Below are 26,638 nucleotides of genomic sequence, written 5' to 3'. Positions count from 1 at the left end.
CACCAGCAACTTATATTACTATTTTTAACACATGTTAAAAATAGATGAAAACAAATAGGGTCAATAGAAAATACAGTTACTTTGCTGTAAAAATATCTGGTGCTAGCTGAGAGATCACTTTGAACACATACTAGAGAGGGGTCCCCTAAGGCCCTAACCTTAGGAGGCTGACAGATTTCCACATATAAAAATATACTAGGATATCTTACCCTAAGATGTCAGAAGTACTGGTTGAAAACATGCAAGTTTATCCCCAAATAACCCTTAAATGAGCTTTTAACTATCTTCCACAAGGCTCGTCTATGGAATGTGAAAGAAAGAGCGGTTATCTAGTCCAAGCCCCTGTTCATTGAAGGATCCACAATACAAGATGAAACTCCTGCATCTCTAACAGATGACCACCCAATTCTTGCCTTAAAAACTCCAGCAAAAGGAGACCTGCTACCTCCGGAGGTAGTCAATTACTCTCCTAAAGAACCATTATTTCCTAATGTACAGCTAAGAAGCGGAGCTCATTACACAGGCTCTGCCTTGACACACTGACTAGACCCATCAAGCCTCCTCTCCCTCAACTGTCTTCTGGGGGAAGCCATTCCACCAGACTGCCTCAATGGGAGAGTAAGCAGGGTCAGTCCATTGGCTCTGCTGGAAGCCCAGCATCAGGCACCATCTGCCTCTGAACAGCGCCGACAGGTATATACGAAAAACAGTCTAGAAATTGGTGCCAGAGTTTTTATTTTTATTTTTCTCTTCCATCCTTTTCCCCTTGTGTGTTGTGGGGTTTGTTTGGTTGTTTTCTCAGATTGTAAACCTGTAGGTAAAGAGTGTCTTGTTTTGATTTTTAGTATGTCATTTTAGAGGCCTTTTTGGCTAAAGAGCAGGGTACAAATGCTATAAATAAATAATAAAGCAGAATGCCAATTGAATGCTTTGATAATTAATTCTCAGTAATTGCTGTGTGCCAGAAAGCACAATGCATTAACATTATCAATAACGTAGCAAGACACCCTTCTCAAAGTAAGAGGTAAGAGAAACATGGAGATAAGCCACAAGACAATTTGCATGGTATGCCTACAACTCAATTTCTAATTACTATTTCTTTTAAGTTTGACCAAACTGCGGGAGGTAGTGGAGGACAGAGGTGCCTGGCGTGCTCTGGTCCATGGGGTCACGAAGAGTCGGACACGACTAAACGAATAAACAACAACATTTCTTTTAAGGGACTCCCAAGGAGAAAAGATGTTGAAGGTTCTCCCATCAGCCGCAAAGCTTGGAATATATGTTAATCAACCTAGTACAGTATTCTACCTATGTGAATTCAAGAGTTGACACAGTTTTCGAAGGCCACGTAGTCCCATTCCCTGCTTGAGGCAGAAAATCCAGAGAAACATAGGAAGCAGTCTTGTATATAGTGAGATCACTGGCCTATCCAGCACAGTAGCATCTACACTGACTGGCAGCATTCTCTCCCAGCCCTGTTGGGAGATGATGACCTGCCCAGCCAGTGCCTGTAGGGTTTCAACAATGGAAAGCCTATCTTGTAATTGGTTCTATGGTTGAATTTTTCCAACCATTAAGATGTTTCTCTGAATGTTCAACCAAAATCTACCTTCTTGTAACTTAAGCCAATTAAATCGAGCTTTGTTTTCTGAGGCAAGAGAGATTCCCACAAGCCAATTAGAACAACAGCTCTTAGAAGCAAGGGCTGCCTGCTCGAGGCCGTTCCAACTCCAACTATGCAACTGTAAAATTTGGACTTTACTCCATTTGAAAGTTATGTCAGGAAATGTATGTGTATCAGATTTGTATCACAAGCAATAGGACTTATTCGTATGATGTTACTGTGTTAGCATTTTCTGTATTTTGCACTATACATTGTTTTACATTTTCTGGCTTTTATTGCTTTTATCTGCTGTATCTAATCTTGTAAGTCACTTTGAGAACTTTGTGGGTAAAAAACTAATTTAAAAAATATTAATAATAACTGAGTGTTGTTTTATATTTTAAATGTTAGGAACTTTTGTCCTAAACAGCCATGCAACAAGAAGCACTCTAACAAGATCCTTCCCACCCCCATTTTAAAATAGCAACATCAAATAGCCAAGGTTTCGGTCATTATTTTTGTTCAGTCTTTTGATTATACTATCCTATGGAATAATGTTCACTTCTTAATAGTGATAATAGTGATAATTTAAGAAATAATTCAACACCCCCCCTTAGATAAAAAGTACACTTAACAAGTGATATCCAAATAGTAGTTTCAAAGATTCAAAATCCTACACAGTTATTAACCGGAATACCTACAGAATACTCTACATTAAGAAGACCTTTGAAAGACAGGTATTGAACAAACTGAATACAAACTGCATGCAGATTAAGAATCTTTCCTTTGACATTCACTAAACCCAAAGTAAAGGTTATCTTTCCAAAAATCAGTGAAGATGCAAAGAAGCACACATAATCAGATTATAAAGTCTTAAGCAAAGGCTTAGTGGGTCTGTGAAATACTGCGGTTCTACAGAAAACTCAACAGTTAACTGGTAAAACTGAAGTGAGCGAGAAAAAACATGCATTCAAAATAATATAGGAACAGATAGGGAAGAAGGGATGGTAAGTGATAAAGAAGATGAGGTAATCCTGTAAAATATACACGAAAATGATACAAATGCTTAACTCTGCATATACCGTATTTTTCACTCTATAGGACACACTTTTTCCCCTCCAAAAATTAAGGGAAAATGTGTGTGTGCGTCCTATGGAGCGAATGCAGGCTCCTTGGCTTCAGCGATAGCAACGCGAAGCCTCCAAAGTACAGAGGGAGCGCTCCCTCCGCGCTCCGGAGGCTTCGGGTTCCTTATGCTGAAGCCGGGAGAGCAAGACTCTGCCTGAAGCCTCCGGAGTGCAGCGGGTTCCTTTTGCTGAAGCCAGGAGTGTAAGACTCTCCTGGCTTCAGCAGAGAGGGAGAGCTGCGCAGCGCCCCTTCAGCGAAGCAGGAGGAGAAATGGAAGGGGCTCCGTTTCTCCTGCTGCTTCGCTGAAGGGACGCTGAGCAGAGAGGGGGATTTTTTTTCTTGTTCTCCCCCTCTAAAACAAGGTGTGTCCTATAGAGCGAAAAATACGGTAAATGCTGCTTCTTTAAGGTAAGGGAATCTGTTACTTTTAAGGCAACAAAGAAAAGAATATACCAAGCATTTGTAGTAAAAGGGACTACTGAAGTTATGTCTTTTGATTTCTTAAGTGTGCTTCCTATAAAAACAAGCAAAATCCCAGGTGTTGAAGTATTTGAGGCTGGAGTTTGAAACATTTCATCATTGCTTCCTGCTTCTCTAGAAGTAAGTAAATACCACAATAAAAAAGTCAGTAAGCAACTTAAGTGCCCCATTTGTAGCAATACTGTAACTTGGATCTCCTTATGACAACTTGCCTTTCTAGCTTTTTCAGATTACTTTAACTTTACTCATTTGAAGAGTAAACTAATGGTAGTACACTAATTTACATTAGTGTTTAAAAGTATTTTAGCATCAAAAGTATTTTGAGTGCTGCAGAGCAGTGGATGACCTCATATTTCTGCAAGCACCAACAATTCCTCTTAATGTTTTATGGTATTTTTTATGTTCTATTATATGTGCCGAACACCATCTTGATACAGTGGTACCTCGGGTTACATATGCTTCAGGTTACAGACTCCGCTAACCCAGAAATATTACCTCAGGTTAAGAACTTTGCTTCAGGATGAGAACAGAAATTGTGCTCCGGCGGCACAGTGGCAGCAGGAGGCCCCATTAGGTAAAGTGGTGCTTCAGGTTAAGAACAGTTTCGGGTTAAGAACGGACCTCCGGAACGAATTAAGTACTTAACTCGAGGTACCACTGTACTTTAAACGAGTGTGCAATATATAATATATACATATATTACTAATAAATAATATCAAAAAACTGGGGAAGTTCTACTTCAATTTCATGTTAAAAGAGCCTCCCTGCCTGCGATGTTTCAACCTCACAATAGGTCTGTGTCAGCACACTAGGAACAAGAAACAAACTGGGATGGAAGTTGTCGTCCCAGCAATAAGCAGAACCTTTGTTTCCCTGTGAAGCTTATCATCCTATCTATCCAGAGAATCTTTGGTCACGCCAGCATAGTACTCTTGAAGATGTACTTCAAACTGTAGTTTGTCCCTCTCTGAAGTGCAGGACACCTAAAATTGTGACCAGTCTTCACTGTTTTGTTGAAGTGCCACTACAAATTCTAGAGTGCCTGAACCATAGTGAATGTACCAGAAAAAAGCCATTCAGATGAACATCTGAATATTTTACTGTGTTGATGGAAAAAGTATATCTGGCTTGATGAATTTGTGAAGGAGCTCTCGTTAGTTTTTTGAAGTACCATCAGTCCAACCTGGTCTTCACTGAGTGATTATGGGTCCTTATCCACACTTCAAACCCAGATAGTTTGAGGCCCTAGAAAGTGGGCTAAAAACCTCAGGGATGTTTACAGTCTTTACCTATGTTATTGAACGCTACAAGTTTTGACACTTACCTGATAGAGCTCTTCTAAGTTGTACTTAATTGAAGTACTGTTCTGAATAGCTTCTACAGCTTCCTTCAGTTTTTGCCAGGTTTCATCTGTGTAATTTTCAGGCAGTTTAGGTTTATCTGCAAGATATTAAAAATGAGTGTCTTTTACAGCAAATATATAATTTAAGAACATAAGAACAGCCTTTCTGGAGCAGACCAAAGGCCATTTAGTGAGCTTTCAATAGTGACCCACAAGATTTACTTCTTTGTCAAAACTCATGATCAAGGAAGCATTTGTACTTATGCTTACATACAAATAATCCCTCTAGGAGATGCTCAACATACCAGTTTCTGCCCCATCAGTAGCCAGGTCACAATAGTGACTTGCAAGTAAACAAATGAAAACTAGACATTGTCTCTGAACAATACAGATCTCTGCTAAACTGACCCATCAGAATGGTGAAATGGTTGAATTTGGGATGAGTCAAATGGATTGCGGGATGTGGGTAGTGCTGTGGGTTAAACCACAGAGCCTAGGACTTGTCGATCAGAAGGTCAGCGGTTCGAATCCCTGCGATGGGGCGAGCTCCTGTTGCTCGGTCCCTGCTCCTAGCAGTTTGAAAGCACGTCAAAGTGCAAGCAGATAAATAGGTACCCACTCCAGCGTTTCCATGCTCTGCTCTGGTTCGCCAGAAGCGGTTTAGTCATGCTGGCCACATGACCCAGAAGCTGTACGCCAGCTCCCTCGGCCAATAAAGTGAGATGAGCACCGCAACCCGAGAGTCGGCCACGACTGGACCTAATGGTCAGGGGTTCCTTTACCTTTACCAAATGGATTGCAGATCATGGGGACTTTGCTACTGAACTTGACAGTTCTATTAAGCAATAGTTGACCAGTACAAAACTAGATTGTCTTGGATTGCCAATCCCCGCCCCCCTAATTCAGAACTAAAAAGCATTTATGTTTTAAAAAATCAGCTGCTGTAATGTATTGTGTGCAAAGCTTTCTTGATTATTTTTCAGAATCTTCAGTATACAGACAATGCAACAGCCTGCCTCATGAAATGGAAATATCACAAAGAGCACATTACACAAGTATTCCAATATGCAAGTCTTCAAGGCAGGATTCAAGGTACAGTGGTGCCTCGCAAGACGAAAAGAATCCGTTCCGCGATTCTTTTCTTCTAGCGGGTTTTTCCGTCTTGCGAAGCAACCCCATTGGCGGCTAAGCGGATTAGCGCTATTAGCGGCTTAGCTGTTAAAAGGCTATTAACAGCTTAGCGGCTTTGAAAAAGGGGGGAAAAGCGGGGGGGGGGGAAATGGCGAGACTCGCAAGACGTTTTCGTCTTGCAAAGCAAGCCAATAGGGAACTTCATCTTGCGAAGCGCCTCCGCGACGGAAAACCCTTTCGTCTTGCGGGTTTTTCGTCTTGCGGGGCACCACTGTACTGGCTTTTATCTTACCATGTTCTAAATACTATATCCTCCTTACAAAGTGGATAAGATTCATTCTTCATGTGCTGCCACAGTTTCATGGATCAATTTTAAAATGCTCCCTTAAGCATATCATTTGTATGGAGTTTGAAAACCAAGCCATACAAATGTTCTTATTGACTTAGCATCATTTCAACATAATGTAATATCAAACTGATTAGTAGCCAGGGCTACTAATAAGCAGCTCTTGAGGCACTGTGCATATTCCTCATGTGGTGTGGCTTGAACATCAGATTTGCAGTACAGTTTATAAGCTAGCAGATGATGTTCCCTTTCTAGATCTACCATTTCAGCTGAAGATGTATCCTATCCTCATCCACAGACATTTCTACACTCTTCAATTGTGGCAAGAGTAGTATATATACAGCAAGGAAAGGAAAAGAAATACAGATTCTTCACAATACATACATAATTGGTACCAGTAATTTGTCAGTGAGGCATTTGCCCAACAGAAGCATAAAAAGAGTCAAATGGACGCTCAGTGAGAACTGGACTTATATACGAGTCAGGAAATCGAAATGCAAGATTCACATTTACCAGTCAGAAGCAAAGAAATGAGTGGAAAGTGTCTGGGAAAAGCAAACACGGTTTAACAAAAGACAGCTTGACCTGCATGTTAAGGGTAGACAAACAGGAATGTGTGTATGGTGGTGAGGCCAAAATTATAAAAATATTTTTTGTAATTACAAAAATAAGGACCATCTGTATTGTTTTTCTTTTGTAGAGTGATGGAAGGTACTTAGAAGTAAGGGCTTCCGGGTTAGCACCATTGACTAATGGCTGATTCCCTCCGAGCTCCGGAGGGAATCGGCTCCGCAGGATTTGGGTCTTGCCGCTGCGGCGACGCGGGGACCCTCAGAAATCACAGGCGCTGAAGCCTGTGAACCTGGTGACTCGGCAGGCACCATTTGCGCGCCCCCGACCCGCAAAGGAGCCTTTTTAAAGTTGGAGCTTTCGGGACATTTGGACTTAAAAGGAGTAAGAAACAAGATTCGGGCTCCACTTTTAAGTATGGAGGTCTGGCTGGAAGAAACATGGACCCTATTGGGACAGAGCTTCTCCGAGATCTGGTGTTTAATACTAAGGACTACCAAAAAAACCGGCAGAGAGGAATTGAGAGAGAATTAAGAGCCTCGGACGTGAGGTCTCCAGGCTGATAGTAGACTAAGACTGATGGACATTTGTTGGGGATCGAAACCGGGAAAGGGTGGGGTGGGGTTTGGGAATCCAAAGGGTGCACAATTATAATCTGTTTTTTTATTTTGTTTTGTTATTAGTATGAAAATTGGGGAATTCGTGGAAGGGAATTTGGGTCGACTTTAGAAAAAGGTTTTAAGAATGAGCACTGATGTACAAATATTGATGTTTATAAGTTAAAATTGGTTTTTCTAAAATGAATTAAATATAAAAAGGTCAAAAACTGGGGATAAGAACTTGTTGAACTAACAGTTTGAATTGGAATATAAGAAGGGGAGGTGTGGGGAAGTCAGGGAAATATGTTATTTAAAATACGGATTGTAAACTTTATGTGCTTTTAACTTTTTTGTTTTTTCTTTTTTGATTTTTTAATGTATTAAGGTGGAAAATCTCAATAAATATCTTTTAAAAAAAGAAGAAGTAAGAAACAGCCAATATACTCTATCATTTCCTGAAGTAAGATACTTCCTTTAAAAAAGCAAGTTAATTAACTTGATTAGAAAGCAGAAATGTTTTGAGACAGATATTTAAAAACAAAATATATTTTTTCAGAGACATAATGAAGCTCTTCAAAGCCAGAGATTAATACATCAAAGCCTGCTTTATCATTCTTGGTATGTGCATATCCATAAACTCCCCCCCTTACGTATACAGATATCAAAATTCACTAGAAAATGTTATATCCACCATTCACCCTAAGGTGGGTTGCAGCAGTTGCAACATAATATTAGAAACAGTTTTAAAAAAACTAACAGCAACAGAATTAAGGTTGGTACATCAGGTCCCCCATGGCTTTTTTGTCTTTTTACTGCAACAAATTAACACTACTACCCAGTGGCGTAGCGTGGGTTGTCAGCACCCGGGGCAAGGCAAGTAATTTGCGCCCCCCTAACCCATGGATTTTCGCCCCCTAACCCGTGGATTTGCGCCCCCTAACCCTAACCCCCAGATGTTGTGCCCGGTGCGGCTGGCCCCCCCTGCACCCCCCACGCTACGCCACTGCTACTACCCCATTTGAAGTTACAGTACCTAGTTTTGAGACTTTTGGTTAGGAATGGGCAATCTTCCCACTGCTCAGATCTACTATTTTTATTAGACTCCCAAGATTTGCCAACAAGTGACAAGTGCAAAAGAGGTGCAGTTAGAATTAAAGAGCAGGGTGCCTCTGAGCACATTCTGAGCATAGGAATTTCTTTTCAGAACCAGAACCAAACAGAACTCATTCTATCTAAGGAGTGCTACAACCCTAATTTAACACCCACATTACATGCTGCTTTAAAAACCTGAGTGTCCAGGCAAAATTCTTTGGCTTCCTCTCATTTTCCATCTAGCCTCCTCCATGTAATAAATATATGTATGCTGATTACAAGAATAATTTTAAGCTTTTTACTTGGGACTCAACCAAACATTAGAGGGAATATTTGACAGGTTCTCAAACTATGGAGACACACATGCCTCGAGAAAATACAAAATTCCAGAAATGATAGGATCCCCTCATTTCCTTCCCTACCATCCAAGATGAATGTCTCTGGCAAACAACTCTACAGGATTCACGTTATATTTGTGGAAATGATTGTATCCCTACAATTTTATCCTAAACTGACTGAGAAATAAGGAAAGGATGAAATAGCTGCTACCTCATTCTAATGAAAACTCCCAGTGTATGATTTTAGGAGGTCAAGGATGCTCTGCCCTGTTCTGTACCAGCACTGCATACTAGTACTTCAGAGCAGGGATCCTCACATGCAGCTGCAGGAAATAGCATACAACTTTCTTTAAAAATCTCTAAACACATGATTATGGAAAAGAGCTGTAATTTCACAAAAATGTTTAAGAAACAGAAGCATATACATCAATCTAAGTTTTTCTAAGCTGCAACTTAAAAATAGTCTGTCTTCAATATTATATCTTTTTGTCATACTTTTAAAAGCTTCACATTCCATTTAACTCAAGAACTGCAGCAAGAAAGGGGAAACCGGAGCATGGATGTATAGTGAAGAGCTGGGAATATGTTGAGAGGGACTGGTTTCATTTTTAGAGCCATTGGAGAAGTAATGAAAAATTCCTGTCCCTCCCCTCTGCAACCACCAATTACAGGGAGAGTTAACTCCACAAAACATATCTTTTTCAAACCAGCTATATGAATGAACACCTGACGCTTTTTTTGTTTGGCAAAAAAGAAAGCACTACACTTGGGGATAAAATTGTAATGGATCCCTGGTAAGTGGTCTGGTTTCCTCTAACAAGGGATTCCGTGGCAGAGTGGTGAATATGATCCCACACACCAAAGATTTCTGCAGAGTACGTGCCATCCCTCTTTATGTAGATACACATTTCAGAGATAAGGAATGAAATAACCATGTTACCTTTAAAGTTCTTGATCACTAACTTCTTGGCTGACCCAGGTTTACTGTTGGCAAAACTGGAGACAGTGGAAGAGGCAGCTTTGGTCAGGCCATTTGCGTGGTGTCCCACAGCTGAGGAAATTAAGAGGCTTTTGTTTTTGAACTGCTGCTGGTGGTGCTGCTGAGAAGAGGCAGCAGGTGACGAGGAGGAAGAGGAGGAGGAAGACTCTTCAGCCATCTTCGCATCAAGTCCAAAATAATCCAAGGAGTCCTCAAAGCGCAACTTCTTCTGCAGGTAATGGTTGGAAGAGGCAGCTCCTGATGAGGAGGAACAGGAGGCAGAGGTGGCAGGGGTGGTGGTGATGGTTGTGGTAGTAGTAGTAGCAGCAATAGAGGATGTGGAAGAGTTATTTCTGGGAAGAACGGAGGAGCAGGAGGTGATGGATTCAACCTCTTCTCTATCAGTGCTGCTGCTATTACTATTTAGCTTTCTTTTCTTGGAAGAAGATGAGGCGCCACCGCCGCCACCACTGCTGCTGCTGCTGCTGCTACCATCAGTGGCAGGTCTGACCTCCTGAGCTGCTGCTGCTGCTGAGGGGTTGGGGGAAGTGAAACCTGTGGGAAACATGAACACCACAGAGGTGAGCAGGCTGAAGGGCATCAAATCCTTCTGGTGGAACAGGTAGGAAGAGCAAGTCGCGGAAGATCTCTGCCTCGTCTGTCCAGGCAGAACAAGTGCCTCCTTGCCAGCCGGTTCGCTTCTCTTCTCTTCCCTCTCAGGAGGGAAGGAAGCCCTTGCCGGCCTTCCCTTCACCCCTTCTCGCTCGGATCGATCTCTCAGAAAAGGCGTCTGGCTCCCCGAGAGGGGAAGGGCAGCTCCGCCTGGCCACCCTGCCCCGGACTCCCGCGAACCTCTCTCAGCGACTCTGCCTCTGCCCGTCCCCTCACTTTCTCAGCTCCCGGAGGCGGCCAGGGTCCCCTCCACTCTCTGCCTCGCTCCTTTCCCCGAGATCACCTCTCTCCCGAGGAGGGGCGGAGAGGGGAGCCGGGCTCCCTTTCCCGCTCCCTCTCCCTCTCGCTTCCCCGCCACCTCCTTCGCGGCCGGGAGACGGGGAAACGAACAAGGGAGGCCGCCGCGCCGCTTGTTATTGTCAATACTACAGGCACAAGAGGCAGGGAGCCCAAAACATGGCGGTACATCCGGCCGCTCGGCATGCTGGGAGACCAACCCCGCCCGGAAGCTCCGAAAGAGGCGGCTGAGGGGGCTCTTCGGCAAGGGGAACTCCCGCTCCGGGTGTGCGGAGCCCGCGGGGGGAGACAGTCCCGAACATCCTGCCCTATTTCTCTCACTTACCCGCTCGCCCACTCGCCCCCGACCAGGCCCCGCGCCCCAACGTTCCCCCCCCCCCGGCTACCTGGCACCCGCTTTTCCTCCTGCCCTCTGACCTACCGGAAGTGCTCATGTTGCCGGGCGGCTGGTGGTGCTGCTGGCGGCGGCGGCGTCGGCGGCGCTGACGGCGCTGGGGGCGCGAGTCCTTCTCGTGCCCAGGCGGGGTGGTTGGGGAGTCCCGCGCTCCAGGCTCTGGTGATGTTTCTTCGCGGGAAGAGGCGGGGTTGCCGCCTTCGGAGTGCTGCATCTCCCCGGCGAAGTGTGTCGGCAGGTCTCCCGAACCACGCCGCTTGCCCTGGTCCTGGTTCTTGCTGCTTGCAGCAACTCTTCGTCCTCCTGGTCTTGGTCCTTCTTTTGCCTCGCCTTCCCAGCGCCCCAAACCCTCTGGCTTCCTTGGCTTCGGAGTTGCCTCGCGCACACGCGAGCGGAGGAGCTGGAGCTCCTTGAGAAACAACCTCTCCGTCTCACCGCTCTCTCCTCTCTGCCTTTTTGCAGGGGAAAGGGTGAGGAGGCGCGTGTCCCACCCCCTTTATTTCCTGGACAGAAATTGGTTGAGGGGATGGTCCCGGTTCCCGCCACGCCTCCATGCTTTCTTTTTTTATTATTGCAGTTCAGGAGCGACGTGAAGTGCGCCTCCGCTTTTCACCTACATTTTAAAAAATATAATAATAAAATAATAAATGCACATAGCATCATCCTGAGCAGGACGAGTGGGAAGTTGGACTTGGTAGATAGTTTCGTCCTCCTTGCTGGCTTGCGTTTTTTATCATTATCAGCCTGAAGTACAAATCGTATTTGCATTAGGGGAGGGGAGGGGTGAGATGGAAGCATCCAAGATGCTAATCAAAGGGTTAATACAAAGGCATTAGAACTCTGTGATGTCATACATCTGAGGCAAGTTATGTCAGTGGATACAGTTATGACTGTTATGAACAGCCTTTTGTGTGAAAGCAGCTGAAGTGTTGCACTGCTGTTTGCCTCAGAGTTTTAACCTGCAAGTGCACTAAGTAAAACTTATTTGTTATTTAAACTTTAAACAGGGAGTGTCTTCTGTAGTTTTTATAGGAGTAAAAATAGAACTAATTAAAGGGTCAAACAACCGGGCTCTTTTCCACATAATTCTGTAGAGTCTTAATTCCCACAGTGGGGACATTTAGGTAAAATATATTTAATGTTATGTTTAGTTTGTGGAGCAAGGAATCATTTCACAGTGGATCATACCTGTGCATTGTTACAAGAATTTAAGGTCTCAAATATGTAAATTAAATGTACAAGGCAAACACGTACATAAATATATAAACCACATGTCCAAAACAGTACAGGAAGATAGTCCTGAAACCATTTTGACTCTCCCAAACTGACCAAATGTTTCTCTGCAAGGAGGGAGGAAATGAAAAAAAAACTCCTCATTGTCTCTGTGCTCACAAATCCAGCCTTAAGGGCACATTTAAGGTGTGAATAGGGTGAGCCTGTGACCTGGCTCAGGAATTAAGTATTTATCATTACAAAAGAATGGCCAGGCTGCCCGTGTGATCCAATCAGTGACCATTGATGGGTTTTTTGCCAGACAGGATTTTGCTGGAGACCACCTTTTTCTGTGATTTATGTATGATGTATTGGGGTGGTGGTCTTGGGCTACACCCCTTCTGTGATGTATGTATGATGTTTCTGGGGGTGGTCTTGAGTTTGAGGGTGGGCAATTTCAAAAGTCTATACAGTGGTACCTCGGGTTACATACGCTTCAGGTTACAGACTCTGCTAACCCAGAAATAGTACCTTGGGTTAAGAACTTTGCTTCAGGATAAGAACAGAAATCGCGCGACGGCGGCAGCGGGAGGCCCCATTAGCTAAAGTGGTACCTCAGGTTAAGAACAGTTTCAGGTTAATAATGGACCTCCAGAATGAATTAAGTTCTTAACCCAAGGTACCACTGTATAAGGGCTGGCACACATTTGTTCTGGGTTCCTTCTCTTTCCTGCTTTGCTTCTCAATATTTTCTGGTTGGCCTCTGTTATTTTCTCCTACCGGTAGGGAACCCACTTTCTCCGTAAGGGAAAAAGGGCAGATTTTGTTTACAACAGCATATATGCCGAGAAATAAAGTTAATGAGGAATTTTAAAAAAGGAAGCATGATTATCATTTCACTCTTGTTTACTACAGAAGGCAACTAGATGACCCTTGGAGTCAACCAATCCTACAATTCTATGATTCCACTAGGGCAGGAAAGCTGGCTGTTTGTTGCTGTAGAGCACAATGAACTCACAGTATGCTACATTGTATATTAATAACAGCATTCTACAATGTGGACCTTCGCACACCAGAATGGCACTGCTCCCAGACAAACACACTTGTGAGGTATTAGTAAGCTTAGAAAAACCATAGAGTTTACACAAGTATAAAAGAAATAACCTGAAGGAGCACTCCAGAATAGTAAAATGAGGTTAGAGCATGTTCTGTGGTGGTGAAATATTGATTGACTTGGGAGTGTGAGGAGGAAATATAAGAGTATATTGGAAAAAGTTATGATTGTCTGAATGGAACTCTGAATCAAAGGCATTCTGCTCTGCAGTGTTTTGCCATATATCTCACTTTGGGACTTGGAAATCATGTCATTTGCTCTCTTCATGAGTACATTGGAAGCTGTATTAAACTGAGTTAAATCATTGGCCCCTTGAGCTGATAGCAGTTGTAGTTCAACAACATCAGGAGGAACAAAGGTTCCATGCTCTGGATGACGTTTGGACTACAACTCCCATCAGTCCCAACCAGCATGTTCAGTGATCAGGAATTATGGAAGTTGTAGTTCACCAGCACCCATGGTCTACCCTGAGTGGTAGCAGCTCTCTAGGCTTTCCTAATATGACTTATCTAAAGATGCCAGGGGGACCTTCCAACACGGGACCTTCCAAGCTGTATGTGACCTCAGAGACATAGCATAGCTATCTTAAATATACATGCAACTCAATAGTAGCCAGATTTTTAGCACTTCTGTTTGAAGAAGACTTCTTGCAATTCAGAAGTTTGTCAACTTTGTCTTATAAATATATAACATTTCAGAATGTGGCGCTTGTAGACACATGTTAAAATCATGTGAAATGGAGTCCAGCAAAATCTCCAGGAGAAGGAGGGTAGGGCAGGAAAGTTGTCTTGTTTTCCACAAGTATAGAGTATGGGAACTCTACTGTCCTAGTTTTGGTTTGTTTTTATTTTGAATAGTTTTAAAGTCAGTTAGCTCAGCAGTGTTAATTGCAACATACAGACAAGGAGCATATCTGTATTATCTGTTTTGCTTTTACGTGGGCTTGAAAGCCATATATTTTAATTGGCGGACAAGCACTGGGAGTGCAGCTGCTTTGGCTCAGCATTTAGCTGATAAGGAATGCTTACCCACTCCAACTTGCCCGAAAGATACTCTGTAGTTTTAAGATGGTTACCACATAAGCACGGACCCGCAGTGTTTTATACAAATCCTCCAGAACTTCACTGCCAAATTTAGTCCAGAAATTGTAACCCAGCAATAGGGGCAAGGGAGATGGAGATAACTGTAAAGAAATTGTAGCAAGATCTTCTTCTTCTTCTTTGGTGATCACTCGTAGCTGAGTAAGATTGTCTTCCATAAACATGGTTTTTAATAATGAGTCCGTAGGTGACTGTGGATGCCAATACTGGATCCACACGTCCTTCCACTGTGGGGACATTGGTTTCCTGGCAGGAGTGGATCACAGCATGGATTTGCCAAGCGTGCCTTCCTCTTAGCATGTTTCTCCCTTGCATCCTGTATTTGAGTGTCTTCAAACCCCATGACACCTTTGGTAAAGGCTGTTCTCCAGTTGGAGCGCTCACTGGCAAGCGTTTCCAAATTGTTGGTGTTTACACTACATTTTTTTAAATATTTGCCTTGAGACAGTCTTTAAATCTCTTTTGTTGACCACCAGCATTGCACTGTCCATTTTAAAGTTCGGAATAGAGAAGTTGCTTTGGAAGACGATAATCAGGAATCCGCACAACATGACCAGTCCAACGAAGTTGATGTTGAAGAATCATTGCTTCAACACTGTAGCAAGATATAGTTAATATGTCTTGTATAGATAGCCCTGGTCCTTTACATGGTAAGTGTGCAAGAAATTGAGCTGGATATGCCTTATCCCAAGTTAGAGGTTTTGCTACTTGTTCTTCTAATGAAATCTTAGCAAAGTGGTCAATTGATCTAGACTTGTTAGGAGCTGATACATATGCCTATAGGCAACCTCAGCTTTCTTCATAGTACGAAACCTCAGCAATGCAGAATAACTATCTTTGCATAGTAGGCTCAGCCACAAAAGAAAATGAAATTCCCTCACTGTGGGAACAATGCAGAATCACTATCTTTGCCTAGTAGGCTCAGCCACAACAAAAAATTCCCTCACCATGGGAACTTTTATGTGAACAATGTTTATTATCTAAACAGATGTGGGGGGAAAACTTTTGTGTGCTGTAATTGGTACACTGGTCGGGTTAGTGGAGACAGGAATTCTGACTAGCCCTGCAGAAAATACCTACCAGCAAAGAAACTGAAGTTAGTGATGGTTTGAAGGTACATCAAGATGGGGATACGTCTGCTTTTGCCAAGTCCCTTTCAGATTCTGTAACTAAATAATTAAATGACATCCATAAATATTGGAACTTGAATTCAGAAACCTGCTTTTGCACCAATATGAATGATCAAGAGATGGGCTTAGATGAGTTCTTTTCCATTCTTAATCTAAACCCTTCAGATCCAAGGCTACTGATAGTGGATGAGTATGCTGACAACTCAATTGCTACCTTCCAAAGAAATTATATTGGCCCTCCACCTACCGGTAATCTAATTTGTTCAAGACCCAATGTGGTGTCTTTTGATGGAATTTGAGAGGTTTCAGGTCAGTTCTCCACATTTCTTGCTGTACAGGAAGGAAGGAAAAGGCAGCGAACGATGGATAAACAAACATGCTCTGAAAGGTATGAGAGGGAAAGTCTAAATTCCGATGATGAATTCTTCTAGGAAGAGGCCTTCAGACAGATTGTCCTTCATAACTGGCCAGTGAAGAAATCCAGCAGAATAATGAAAACAAAATATGAACTTCAAGCAGGAATTCAAGCCATTTTTGGGACTTCCTTGGATTTAGGAAATTGTTTACATCATAAATGCCTGCCTAATTGTAACCAGAGGGGCAGCACTGAAGCTTTCAGGATCCTGATGTATAAGATAAATTTTGGTCTCTAACACATGTTTGCTGACAGAGTGCTGTTATTTGAATTAGAAGGTTGTCAAAATAATCACCCTCTGATGAAAAGTTAGATATCCATTCCCTGTATTTTCTAGAGAAAGGGAACTGCAGCCTGGAAAAGGCAACCTGAAAGGAAGGGGCAGGAAGTTTTTGAACCATAAGACTCCTGCCTTTGTCACCTGTCCTAATGATAATATAGATATGCTCCACTGGGGAAGGTAAGATTCATTGTATTCGCCCAAACACAGGTATTGGAAGAAATATGCCCAGGTTAGAGGAGCAAAACTCCTACCCTGCTAGCAATTTATTTTCCAGAAATCTATCCTGTATCAATTCTGATGTTTCTTACGATATACTGTGTTTCGATGTATTTTCCCCTAAAACAGCTTCAATCCAAATTGAGAAAACAACCTTGCTACATTTTAAGCTGGTAATGTGTACATAGCCCAGATCTGAATCTGATCAGTCCCTGTGCATGGTACATCACTCATATATATAGAACCTTGAATTCCATGTAGGAACAGTACAATGCAACTGTAAAAATGTTTGTTTGTTTGTTTATTTGTATACCACCTTTCACCCATAGATCTCAGAGCAGTTCACAACATTAAAAAATACAAGATAAAAACACAAAATACATAATTACAACAAAAACAAACCAAAACAACAACCCCCTCACACAAACGTTAAAAAGAGGTATAAAATGTTAATCAGCCCAAAGCCTGGTTGAAAAGGAATATTTTCACCTGGTGCCTAAAGATATGTAATAAAGGTGCCAGACAAGCCTCCCTTGGGAGTGTTGCCACTATCCAGTGTTATACAGTGGTACCTCGGATTACATACGCTTCAGGTTATAGACTCCGCTAACCCAGAAATAGTGCTTCAGGTTAAGAACTTTGCTTCAGGATGGGCACAGAAATCGTGCTCTGGTGGCGCGGTGGCAGCGGGAGGCCCCATTAGCTAAAGTGGTGCTTCAGGTTAAGAACAGTTTCAGTTTAAAAACGGGCCTCCGGAATGAATTAAGTACTTAACCCGATACTTAACCCGAGGTACCACTGTATATTTCTTTTACAGCACAGACATAATGGGCTGGATCAGTTCAACGTGTTGTAAACTCATACAGGGAAATCTGGTAGGGAAAGACGGGACTCCACAGCGCCATCTGTTGTCACAGTATTATTTCATATACTGTATGAAGGCTGCAAGGCTGCAACCCCGGGAGCATGACCTGCTTGTTTTATTAGGAGCTTGGTAAAATAATATTTGAAAGGGGTACTTGATGTCAGGCTGTGTGGGAAGAGGTGATTCCAGCCTGGTTAATGAATATATACATAATTTATTATTTATTGAATTTATATACCTGCAAGGCCCTATACTGTACCTGGAGTCTCAGGGCGGTTCACAGAATAAGAAGCAATCATATGGGAGGCCCTTTTGATTTTGGTGGCAATTCAGTTTGAAACTCTAGCCTGCATCAGTTTGGTAATGCAAATCAGCATTTCTAAGTAACTTGAAATACCAAGTGACAAAAATACTAGCATAAGTATAATAATTTGGTTGAAGCAACAGTTCTGATCAAATGTTGAACCTGTGTGGGACGACCATAAAGGTATGACCATAAAGCAAGGATGCAAGGGTGTGATTCTATTATTATTTTTAATTAAAAAACCCTTTCAAAAGCACTTAATTATACATACTGTACAGTGAATTATATATATGAATATATAATGAATGTACACACACACACAGTATGTATAGGTGTGTTTGAGAGGTGCTTAGGTTGCAATCTGAACAATGCCCACTCAGAAGTAAGTCCTGCTTGAATTCAGTGGGGCTGCACTCTCCAGGTAAGTGGGGTTAGACCTGCAGCTTTCATCTCCAGCCACAAAAAACAAAAGGGCACGCTAAACTGTGGTTGATTGGTCACCATAGCAACAGCAGCTCCAAAGTCCGGAAGGCAAAAAAAGTGAGCTACCGCATGGGTTTCTGGGAGTTGTAGTTCTACATTTTTATTTTGCTTTCCGGTTGCTGCTGTGTTCTCTCGGAAAAGGGCCCCGCGGAAAAAGCAGTCCTCCGCGACGCTAGGGGGCAGTAAAACCGCGAGGGTTTCCTTTGCGGCTGGTGCGGGGGATAAAGGAAGAGCCACGAGAGGCCTCGTGCTTGCGAGGGCTCGAGGGTGGGAACAGGGCTTGTGTGGGAGCTGCTGCTGCTGTCAGTCGCTGGCCTTCCAGGTCCTCGGTTCTTAGTGCTCTCCCGGGAACCCCGCCAAGATGTTCAAAAAGTGAGTAAGGGGCGGGCAGGAAACGTGGGCAGGATTTTGACACCCGAAGGCCTCACAGCCTGGGGCTTTCTGGCTGTTCACAGAGGGATCCTGGGCATGCTAGTTCAGAATCGAGCCCCTCCCTCACCCTTCTCCTCAAAGAAAATATGCCTAGGATTTCATGTCTTTTTTATTTTTATTTTTACTGCTGATGACCTTAAATAAAGCATACTCAGGAGTATGACCTGCCAGAATCAAATGGACTCAAGTTGCTTAAAACCACAGACTCTGCATTCGCACCCTCGGTGTGACTTAATGTTTTATGTACTGTGTTTCTTTATTGCCCGGAGTGGTATCTGTGTGCATCGGGAAGTCTCATCTGAAAATCTTGTTCCCTTTGGCAGATTTGATGAAAAGGAGAATGTGTCCAACTGCATCCAACTAAAAACGTCTGTTATTAAAGGCATTAAGAACCAGCTGATAGACCAGTTTCCTGGGATCGAACCATGGCTAAACCAAATTATGCCAAAGAAAGACCCTGTGAAGATAGTACGTTGGTCAGTATTTCTCTTCACACTGTTTTCCAAGTTATATTGGTCTATTCATGTTTGCCGGTAATAATATCCAGTAATCCTGGAATATTGCTCTGTCATGGTTTTTATTTAGATGAGTGGATGTAAATATTGAAAGTTAAACCATTTGGTTTTGAGGAATATATGAAATAATGTAGGCATGCACAGTCTGAAATATTCACTTCCTTATTGCTCAGAATTGTGAAATTTCTCATAAACTTTGTATCTTCCAGTCATGAACATATAGAAATCCTCACAGTAAATGGAGAATTGTTGTTCTTCAGGCAAAGGGAAGGACCATTTTATCCCACGCTCAGATTACTTCATAAATGTAAGTGTGTTGGAGAAGACATGTTGGGTTGCAGTTGAAAGAGTGCAGCAGTGGGGTTGTCATAACTATTAAAGCATGCAATTTTTTTCTGCACTCTGATATGTGTAAATAGGTGGCTTCATAACTACAAGTGAGAAGTGAAAAGCCTACTGGCTCATTGCTTTGTATCTGTATTAAGTTGTACATTCTCCAGTGTTTTCAGTTGCTGTATTGTGCATTATGGGTATATTCATATAGCACTGATGTGCTCTTCTGCTTATGTCCTTTATTTTGTTTAGTGTGCAACAGCTTCCTGCCCATTGCATTACATATTTATACTTCCCTTTTGCTTGCCTCCAACTTACACTTTGCCGTTTATGAGGCTTGCCTTTTTGGTTCAGTTATCTTCCTCCAGTGCATCCACTAAGTTGAGGGGAATAGAAGGTTAGCTACTACAGTTAGACCGTGTGAAGCAAGGGTCAGCAAACTTTTTCAGCAGGGGGCCGGTCCACTGTCCCTCAGACCTTGTGGGGGGCCAGACTATATTTTGGGGGGGAAATGAAAGAATTCCTATGCCCCACAGATAACCCAGAGATGCATTTTAAATAAAAGCACACATTCTACTCATGTAAAAACACCATGCAGGTCCCACAAATAACTCAGAGATGCATTTTAAATAAAAGGACACATTCTGCTCATGTAAAAACATGCTGATTCCCAGACTGTCCGCGGGCTGGATTTCGAAGGTGATTGGGCCGGATCCGGCCCCCAGGCCTTAGTTTGCCTACCCATAGTGTAAAGGAACATGGAGGTGGATAAAAAGAGAGAATTACTACCTGTTCAATATGTGTGCGATTGCCACAACCTGGAAATGGCCAGAAAAGGGGGTGGGCGGAGAGGGCTTATGCTCACTCCACTGACATTTGTGGGGGTCAGGAATGTAACCCCCATGCAAAATGGTCATTGCCTGCTTTAATTGCTGGTTTTGAACAGTGAGGATCTGCAGTGCTTACTATTATATTATTACATTTCCATATCAGCCTTCATCTGAGGATCACCAGGCGGTTTACAATATAGAAACACAAAAATACATAACTTAGTAACAAACAAATATAATACCCCACAGTTTAAAAGGCCATAGGTTGTTTAATTAGCCAGAGGCCTGGCTGAAGAGGAATGTTGTTGCCTGGAGCCTAAAGCTATGTAACAAAGGCACCAGGCAATTCTTCTGGGGAAGAGCATTCCACAAGCGGGGAGCCATCACAAAAAAGGCCCATTCTCAGGTTACCACCCTCCGGACCTCTTGTGGAGGAGGCACACAAAGAAGGGCCTAAGATTATGATTGCTGGGTCTGGGTTGGTTCATATGGAAAGAGGCAATCCTTGAGGTATTGTGGTCCTGAGATGTTGCTTTATAGGCCAAAACCAGCACTTTGAATTGGGCACGGAAACTAACTGGTAGCCAGCGGAGTTGTGAATGAATTGTTCCTTTTCTGCTGAAGGCTTTTTATGACTGCTTTTTTCAGTTTCATGGCTTCTTTTTCTCAGTGTCATAGTTTATTTCGTAATTTGTTTACAGAATTAACATGAATGATCATGCAAGCTGCTTTTAAAATACCTAATTGAAATAAATGTTTGAATAAATGGATTTAAATTTCATCAATGTATTAAGATTATAAATACCTAGAACATACCAAGTGTAAGATCACTTTTTAGAGAATACATGGAAGTGGTGGAATATTTTGCTGGTGACACCATTTTTCTTCCAATACAACTTCATATATCTTTAAAGTACACGTTTGTATAATCTAAATGACGACTGTATTAAATGTTCAGATAACAGTCAGTGTTGTATCTGTTCTAATTTTCCCCTGCCCCTTCTCAGATCCATTCATTCTACCACATCAACAAGTTGATAAAGGAGCCATTAAATTTGTACTTAGCGGAGCAAATATCATGTGCCCTGGTCTGACGTCTCCAGGAGCTAAACTTTACCCATCAGCTGCTGATACAATCGTGGTATCCTTGGATAGCTGCCCTGTGTTGCTCAATATTTCTTTTTCATCTGACAGGGCAAGCTGTACTGAACATAAAGGGTTATGTTTTTTTTTTAAAGTTGCATTAAATGTTTAGGTTTTATAGTTCAGTGTGGTGATCTTTCCACATAAATGTTGACACAACTTGGGGGACAGCAAACCATTGGATGATTGTAGAGGGTCCAGGGACTGGACTGGATGATCTCCTTCCTCTACCTTTCCCTCGCATGCTTTGTCTTCTTAGTTTGTTAGCTGGCTACTTAGTTTGATGTGAGCTGCATTGTGAGACAATATTTATGTCTGAAAAGTGTGATTAAAAATAAAACAAATAAATTGGGTGGACATAATTGGTTGCTTGGATGCGAAAGGGTTGAGGTTTTAGGGATTGAGAGTCTTGTATTTTTCAGTGCCTCTAGCTATACTATAAACCTAAATGTTCCATAGTTACAGGGAAAGGTTAGTTGCTTCAGCATGCTATTCTTGTGACCATTTTGAAATAGTGTTTCCCTTGTTAGTCTTTCTGCTGCTGTTCTTGTTGTCTTTTTTCATACTACATATCAGATGTTTTCCTTAGCTGGTGATTATAGGCAATAATGGCCGAAGGAAAGCAACATGCCCTGTGTGTTGGAGTCATGAAGATGTCGGCAGAGGATATGTGAGTTAATTTTCTAAGAAAAATAATGTACCTCTTTACTGTCATTGCCTGTTTTAGAGTGGGGTAGCTCAGGCCAACATGAAGGGCTTGGAAAACTTCAGACTTATTTTGACTCAGACCCACAAACTCATCCAGCTGCCACAGTAACATGGAAATGTAGCAGTAATAGTAGCAGTAGGTAATACAATAAATATACTTTCTGCCAAGATACCCAGGATGGCTTATAGTTCTCAAATACTAAAGCAAATGGTCCAAAATGTAGAATAAAATTCTCTCAGGCTGTTGGTGATCCCTTGAGGAGCTGATGCGATCCACAGCATCTACCTTCAAATAGGTCTTTCATTGTTTTTCACATCTCTGTGAATATCTAATATTGTCTGATGATCATTCATGATGGTGTTGGCCCAGCCTTGTAAATAAGCCCACAAAAGTTGCTAAGCTGTGAAGTTACCTTTTGTACTAATTTGGTACAGCTGGCACCAAAAGTTCCTGTATGTCCACTCCCATGTCTGCATTTGGGTGCAGAGGAGGAGATGTCTCTCCTTGGGCAGCCTGCTTGGTTCTCTTCTGGGTGCAGAAGAGCATTGCAATGCGCTCTCTCTCTCTCGCTCTCTCTCTCTCTCTCTCTCTCTCTCTCTCTCTCTCTCTCTCTTTCTGCCAGCCCACTTGCTTGCATGCAATTCTATGTCAATGTCACATATGACTACCAGGTGAATGCTTAAATACAAACTTGCATTGTCCTTTTCCATTACTGAATGACAAGGCTCTTCCCATCACCTCTAACGTTTCACTTTAAATTTGTTCTTCTATTTCCAAAAGTATTGGAAAGAAGCATGCATTAGTGTCATATTTCAGACAAGTCTCATCTGATAGAAGTTGGATTTTAACAAAGAAAAATTACTAACATGAGTATGATGCTGATAATGATAATGCTGTCACTTTATCTTGCCCGAGGCAACACAAAGCAACTTAAAACCAAACCAAACATAACCAAAACTGAGACATACAGGCAACCCTCTGTTTACACGTGTTCTATATGTGTGTGACTGTTTCACGCATATCATGCCAAACCTGGAAGTTACCCAGAAACAACATAAAGCTATCACTGAAACATCACTAAAAGGGCAGGGCAGAACAGGGAATTTGCTGGCTTTTTCAATGGGTTTGTTATACGTGATTTCACTGACATGCGTGGTGCCACACAATGTAACCCCCATGCAAATGGGGCCTGCCTGTATTCAATTATTGAATGGATTTCCAAGTCTAGCAGAATTATAGGTTTCATTGGAATCTTTTATTATATATTGCTGCATCTCCAAAACAAAGCAGTAGTTCCTTATGGGTGTAATTCAACTGCATATCAGTAATAGGAGTACTGTAAATAAATTTTCTGATCTAGGTTGAAAGCTCTCCTCCACAAAGAAAGACTTTAGGTTTTTCTCCATTTACATAATTGTTCGGAAAACCCATAAATTATTCACTTTTCATTGGTTATAACTGTACATCCTCTCCTCTTTTTTTCTTTTAAGTGGCAACTAAATAGTGAAATGAAGCTCTTAGACAAAATGTATATTTGCAATCTGTTTCATAAAAGATGCATATATTCAAAACTAAGATCCAGACATGGAATGTGGGCTTAACTATGAGTTTTGAGATTTCCCACAAAAATGAAATGTCCTCAGCTATAAATTTCCTCAGCCAGGATTTTGAAGTATATGCCTTAATAACATTCTATTGCACTTTTACTGCTAGCATTCTCTGAGCCCTTGAACAAATATGATGATGGATAGATCTTTTGTGGCTGGCTAGAAAGTTCGGGGAATCTTTTATTATTACATGAGATTGTGCCATTTATATCCCTTCCAATGAACTCAAGGTGATGTACATAGTTCTCTTCCCCACCCCTCCATTCCCCACCTTATGATGCCTGTTGGGCTGAGAGATGGCAGTGTCACTGAACTTTATGGCTGGTGGGGCTTTCAACCTGGGCCTCCCAGGACCTAATATTGGCAGTAACCAGCACACCATGCTGGTTTTGCACAGATCAGTAACTGGAGTTCCTTGCCCAGGTGATTTGCAAAACGAATTGCCTTCCAGACCAGCAGTAGATGTTCATCCAAATCTTCTTCCAATTGCATCTGTTAATAAGTGGTGGCAGTACTCCATATTATTTAATAAGAGGGGCTGTAGCTTAGTGGTTAAGCTTCTTATGCAGAAGGGCCCAGGATCTTGTTAAAAGGATCTGAAATAGTGCTGGAAGAAAATCTTTGCCTAAGAGCCATGTCATTCACTGTGCTTTAGCTAGCTACGTTATAGTATACCTATTGGCCTTAGGTTAGTCATGTCCACAAATTTTGAAGGGTCTACTCCAAGTATGATGTAGTTCGGTATAACACAGCGTTGGCAAGATGGACCAAGTAATCTGTTTTAGTATACAACAGTTTTAAATTACTGTATTAACTCAAATGTAATTTTTTGGCCAAATACACCACGAAAATTAGGGTGCGCATTAGATTCAATGGCGCATTAAAAGGTAAAGGTAAAGGTACCCCTGCCCGTACGGGCCAGTCTTGCCAGACTCTAGGGTTGTGCGCCCATCTCACTCAAGAGGCCGGGGGCCAGCGCTGTCCGGAGACACTTCCGGGTCACGTGGCCAGCGTGACATCGCTGCTCTGGCGAGCCAGAGCCGCACACGGAAACGCCGTTTACCTTCCCGCTTGTAAGCGGTCCCTATTTATCTACTTGCACCCGGGGGTGCTTTCGAACTGCTAGGTTGGCAGGCGCTGGGACCGAACGACGGGAGCGCACCCCGCCGCGGGGATTCGAACCGCCGACCTTTCGATCGGCAAGCCCTAGGCGCTGAGGCTTTTACCCACAGCGCCACCTGCAATGGCGCATTAGATTTACATAAATACAGTATGTAATTTGATGTATGATGGTGATCAAATTAACTCCCCTGCTTCCCTCTCATCAACTATCCTTCCCTATAAACTATTATGAATGTTTGAACAAGAAAAAAATGCACTCAAAATTATAAATAATAAAAAGAGCAAGTTTTCTGCTGAGACAGGATTAATATGCTGGAAGGAGGGAGGATGATTCACAGTTCTTATGCTTTAAAAGTGTAAAAGACACCCAAGGTGTGTATGTGTTTATAAAAAGTTCCCAATGTAGCCATTTCCCCCCAAAATAAAATGCTCATAGTTTTGAGAGTTGTTGTTAAGGGTCAATGGAAGAAGTATTTGTCTTAATTTAACAAGTTGGTGTGAAGGCTAGTCCTGTTGGTTTACATTCTAAATACCTATCCTGGAGATCTGGAAATCAATGTTTGCTGTTCTCTTCCCCTCCTTTCCTCTGCAGTGAGAAGGTCAACAAAGGAATTGGCATTGAGAATATCCACTATTTAAATGATGGTCTCTGGCATATGAAGACGTATAAGTGAAGCAGCAGGAAGAATCCATTGCCTTTCATCTTGGCCTGTTTTTAATTCTTCTTTCAAAATGTATGATTAAATGTAAACTTTGTGGTGATGCTAAATAAATCAAGTGAATGCTGAAATATCATCAGCTGAGATGGTTTTCTTTACACCTGTCCTTTGGCGTTTTAACTCTCATGAACTGTGGTGCCTACATCCATGAAATTGTCAAACCAAGTTTTTATGTGCTTCAGTAATAGCTAGTGTAATAAATGACTACTGCAAATAACCAGAGCATGTACAAAATGAGTTGGTAATGTGCAGCCCACAATATCTGAATATAACCCTGATGCTTAAAAGCTTGCCCTTATTTTGTTGAGGCAAGTTCAAGGTTCTTCTATTAATTTGCAAAGCCTGGTTACCTGAAGAACTGGCTGATTCCTTATATCCCTGCCCTGTCATTCAGATACTTGAGGGGGCCTCCGTTAGTGGCTTATCCACCAGGATCCATACATTCCGCGGTGTGATTCTGATTTTGCCCAACTCCCTCCTGCCTGAGATTAGACAGGTTCCCTCCCTGTTGAATTTCAGCTGCTTGCCAGAATCCTTTCTATTTCAGCAGGCATTTTAAGTAATTTGTACTACACCTGCTTATTGAACTTGAACTTGCCATATTCTTTTAAAAACACAAATCAGTATTTTTATTTATTATTGCAACCATTTAGGGTGAAAGCAGTTTATAAACAATGAAAATAAAAATTTTAAAAAGCTGCGAACCACAAAAAAACATACACCCACAACTTCAGAGTGACTTTTATGAGGCAGCAGTTACTCCAGAGGCCTAATTTATTTGGAAACTGAAAAGCTTCAGAAACAATGATAGTACCTGCAAGTTGCATCCAGTGCTCCATGATCAGAACTCTGTGCATGCAATGGGCCTTCTGTCTCTCCTTTCCCTATGTGCCCCAAAAATCTGCTCCAGAGGGTCCCCAGTCCTGCAGGGGGGGAGGAAAGGAGGGGGAAATTCTGATCCACAAGCAGAAGTCTCTTGCACTAGTGGAACTGGAGCTCTGGATACTCTAAGCCTGTTGCTTAAAAGGAAAAAGAACAGTCTACTAGGCATGCAGCAGTCCTTGGAAACATGAAACTGCAGTGGATAAACTTTTAAAGCCCATGAACTTCATTCCTTTTATCAGCAACCTGTGAG

The 26,638-nt window shown here is 42.3% G+C and overlaps 2 protein-coding genes across 3 annotated transcripts in view; one reads left to right on the top strand and one right to left on the bottom strand.

Annotated features, from left to right (window-relative positions):
- CUL4B (cullin 4B) overlaps positions 1-11,449 on the bottom strand; it is a 31,752-nt gene extending 20,303 nt beyond the window's left edge. The window contains exons 1-3 of one of the 2 annotated variants that reach the window (XM_053374667.1): positions 10,999-11,449; positions 9,570-10,163; positions 4,536-4,651 (exon numbers count right to left, since the gene is read on the bottom strand). In XM_053374667.1, the coding sequence (XP_053230642.1) occupies positions 4,536-4,651; positions 9,570-10,163; positions 10,999-11,185 (897 nt within the window). In that variant the 5' untranslated portion in view covers positions 11,186-11,449. The remainder of the gene's footprint in view (positions 1-4,535; positions 4,652-9,569; positions 10,164-10,998) is intronic. The other variant, XM_053374666.1, reaches the window with a different exon arrangement.
- A 6,843-nt stretch (positions 11,450-18,292) lies between these two features.
- Positions 18,293-25,579, top strand: MCTS1 (MCTS1 re-initiation and release factor). The gene is made up of 6 exons (XM_053374671.1): positions 18,293-18,465; positions 18,849-19,001; positions 19,250-19,347; positions 21,211-21,344; positions 21,949-22,016; positions 25,377-25,579. The coding sequence occupies exons 1-6, from the start codon at positions 18,455-18,457 to the stop codon at positions 25,456-25,458; spliced, it is 546 nt and encodes a 181-aa protein (XP_053230646.1). The 5' UTR covers positions 18,293-18,454; the 3' UTR covers positions 25,459-25,579.
- The last annotated feature ends 1,059 nt before the right edge of the window (positions 25,580-26,638 follow it).

This window comes from Podarcis raffonei, chromosome Z (assembly GCF_027172205.1).
Source record: "Podarcis raffonei isolate rPodRaf1 chromosome Z, rPodRaf1.pri, whole genome shotgun sequence".
Lineage (NCBI taxonomy): Eukaryota > Metazoa > Chordata > Lepidosauria > Squamata > Lacertidae > Podarcis > Podarcis raffonei.
This window is presented reverse-complemented; position numbering and strand designations above follow the sequence as displayed.

Coding starts and splice junctions, on each gene's coding strand:
- MCTS1 (XM_053374671.1), top strand. Junction 19,348..21,210: donor GCTCAGATTACTTCATAAAT/GTAAGTGTGTTG, acceptor GCCCCTTCTCAG/ATCCATTCATTCTACCACAT. Junction 22,017..25,376: donor AAGATGTCGGCAGAGGATAT/GTGAGTTAATTT, acceptor TTTCCTCTGCAG/TGAGAAGGTCAACAAAGGAA.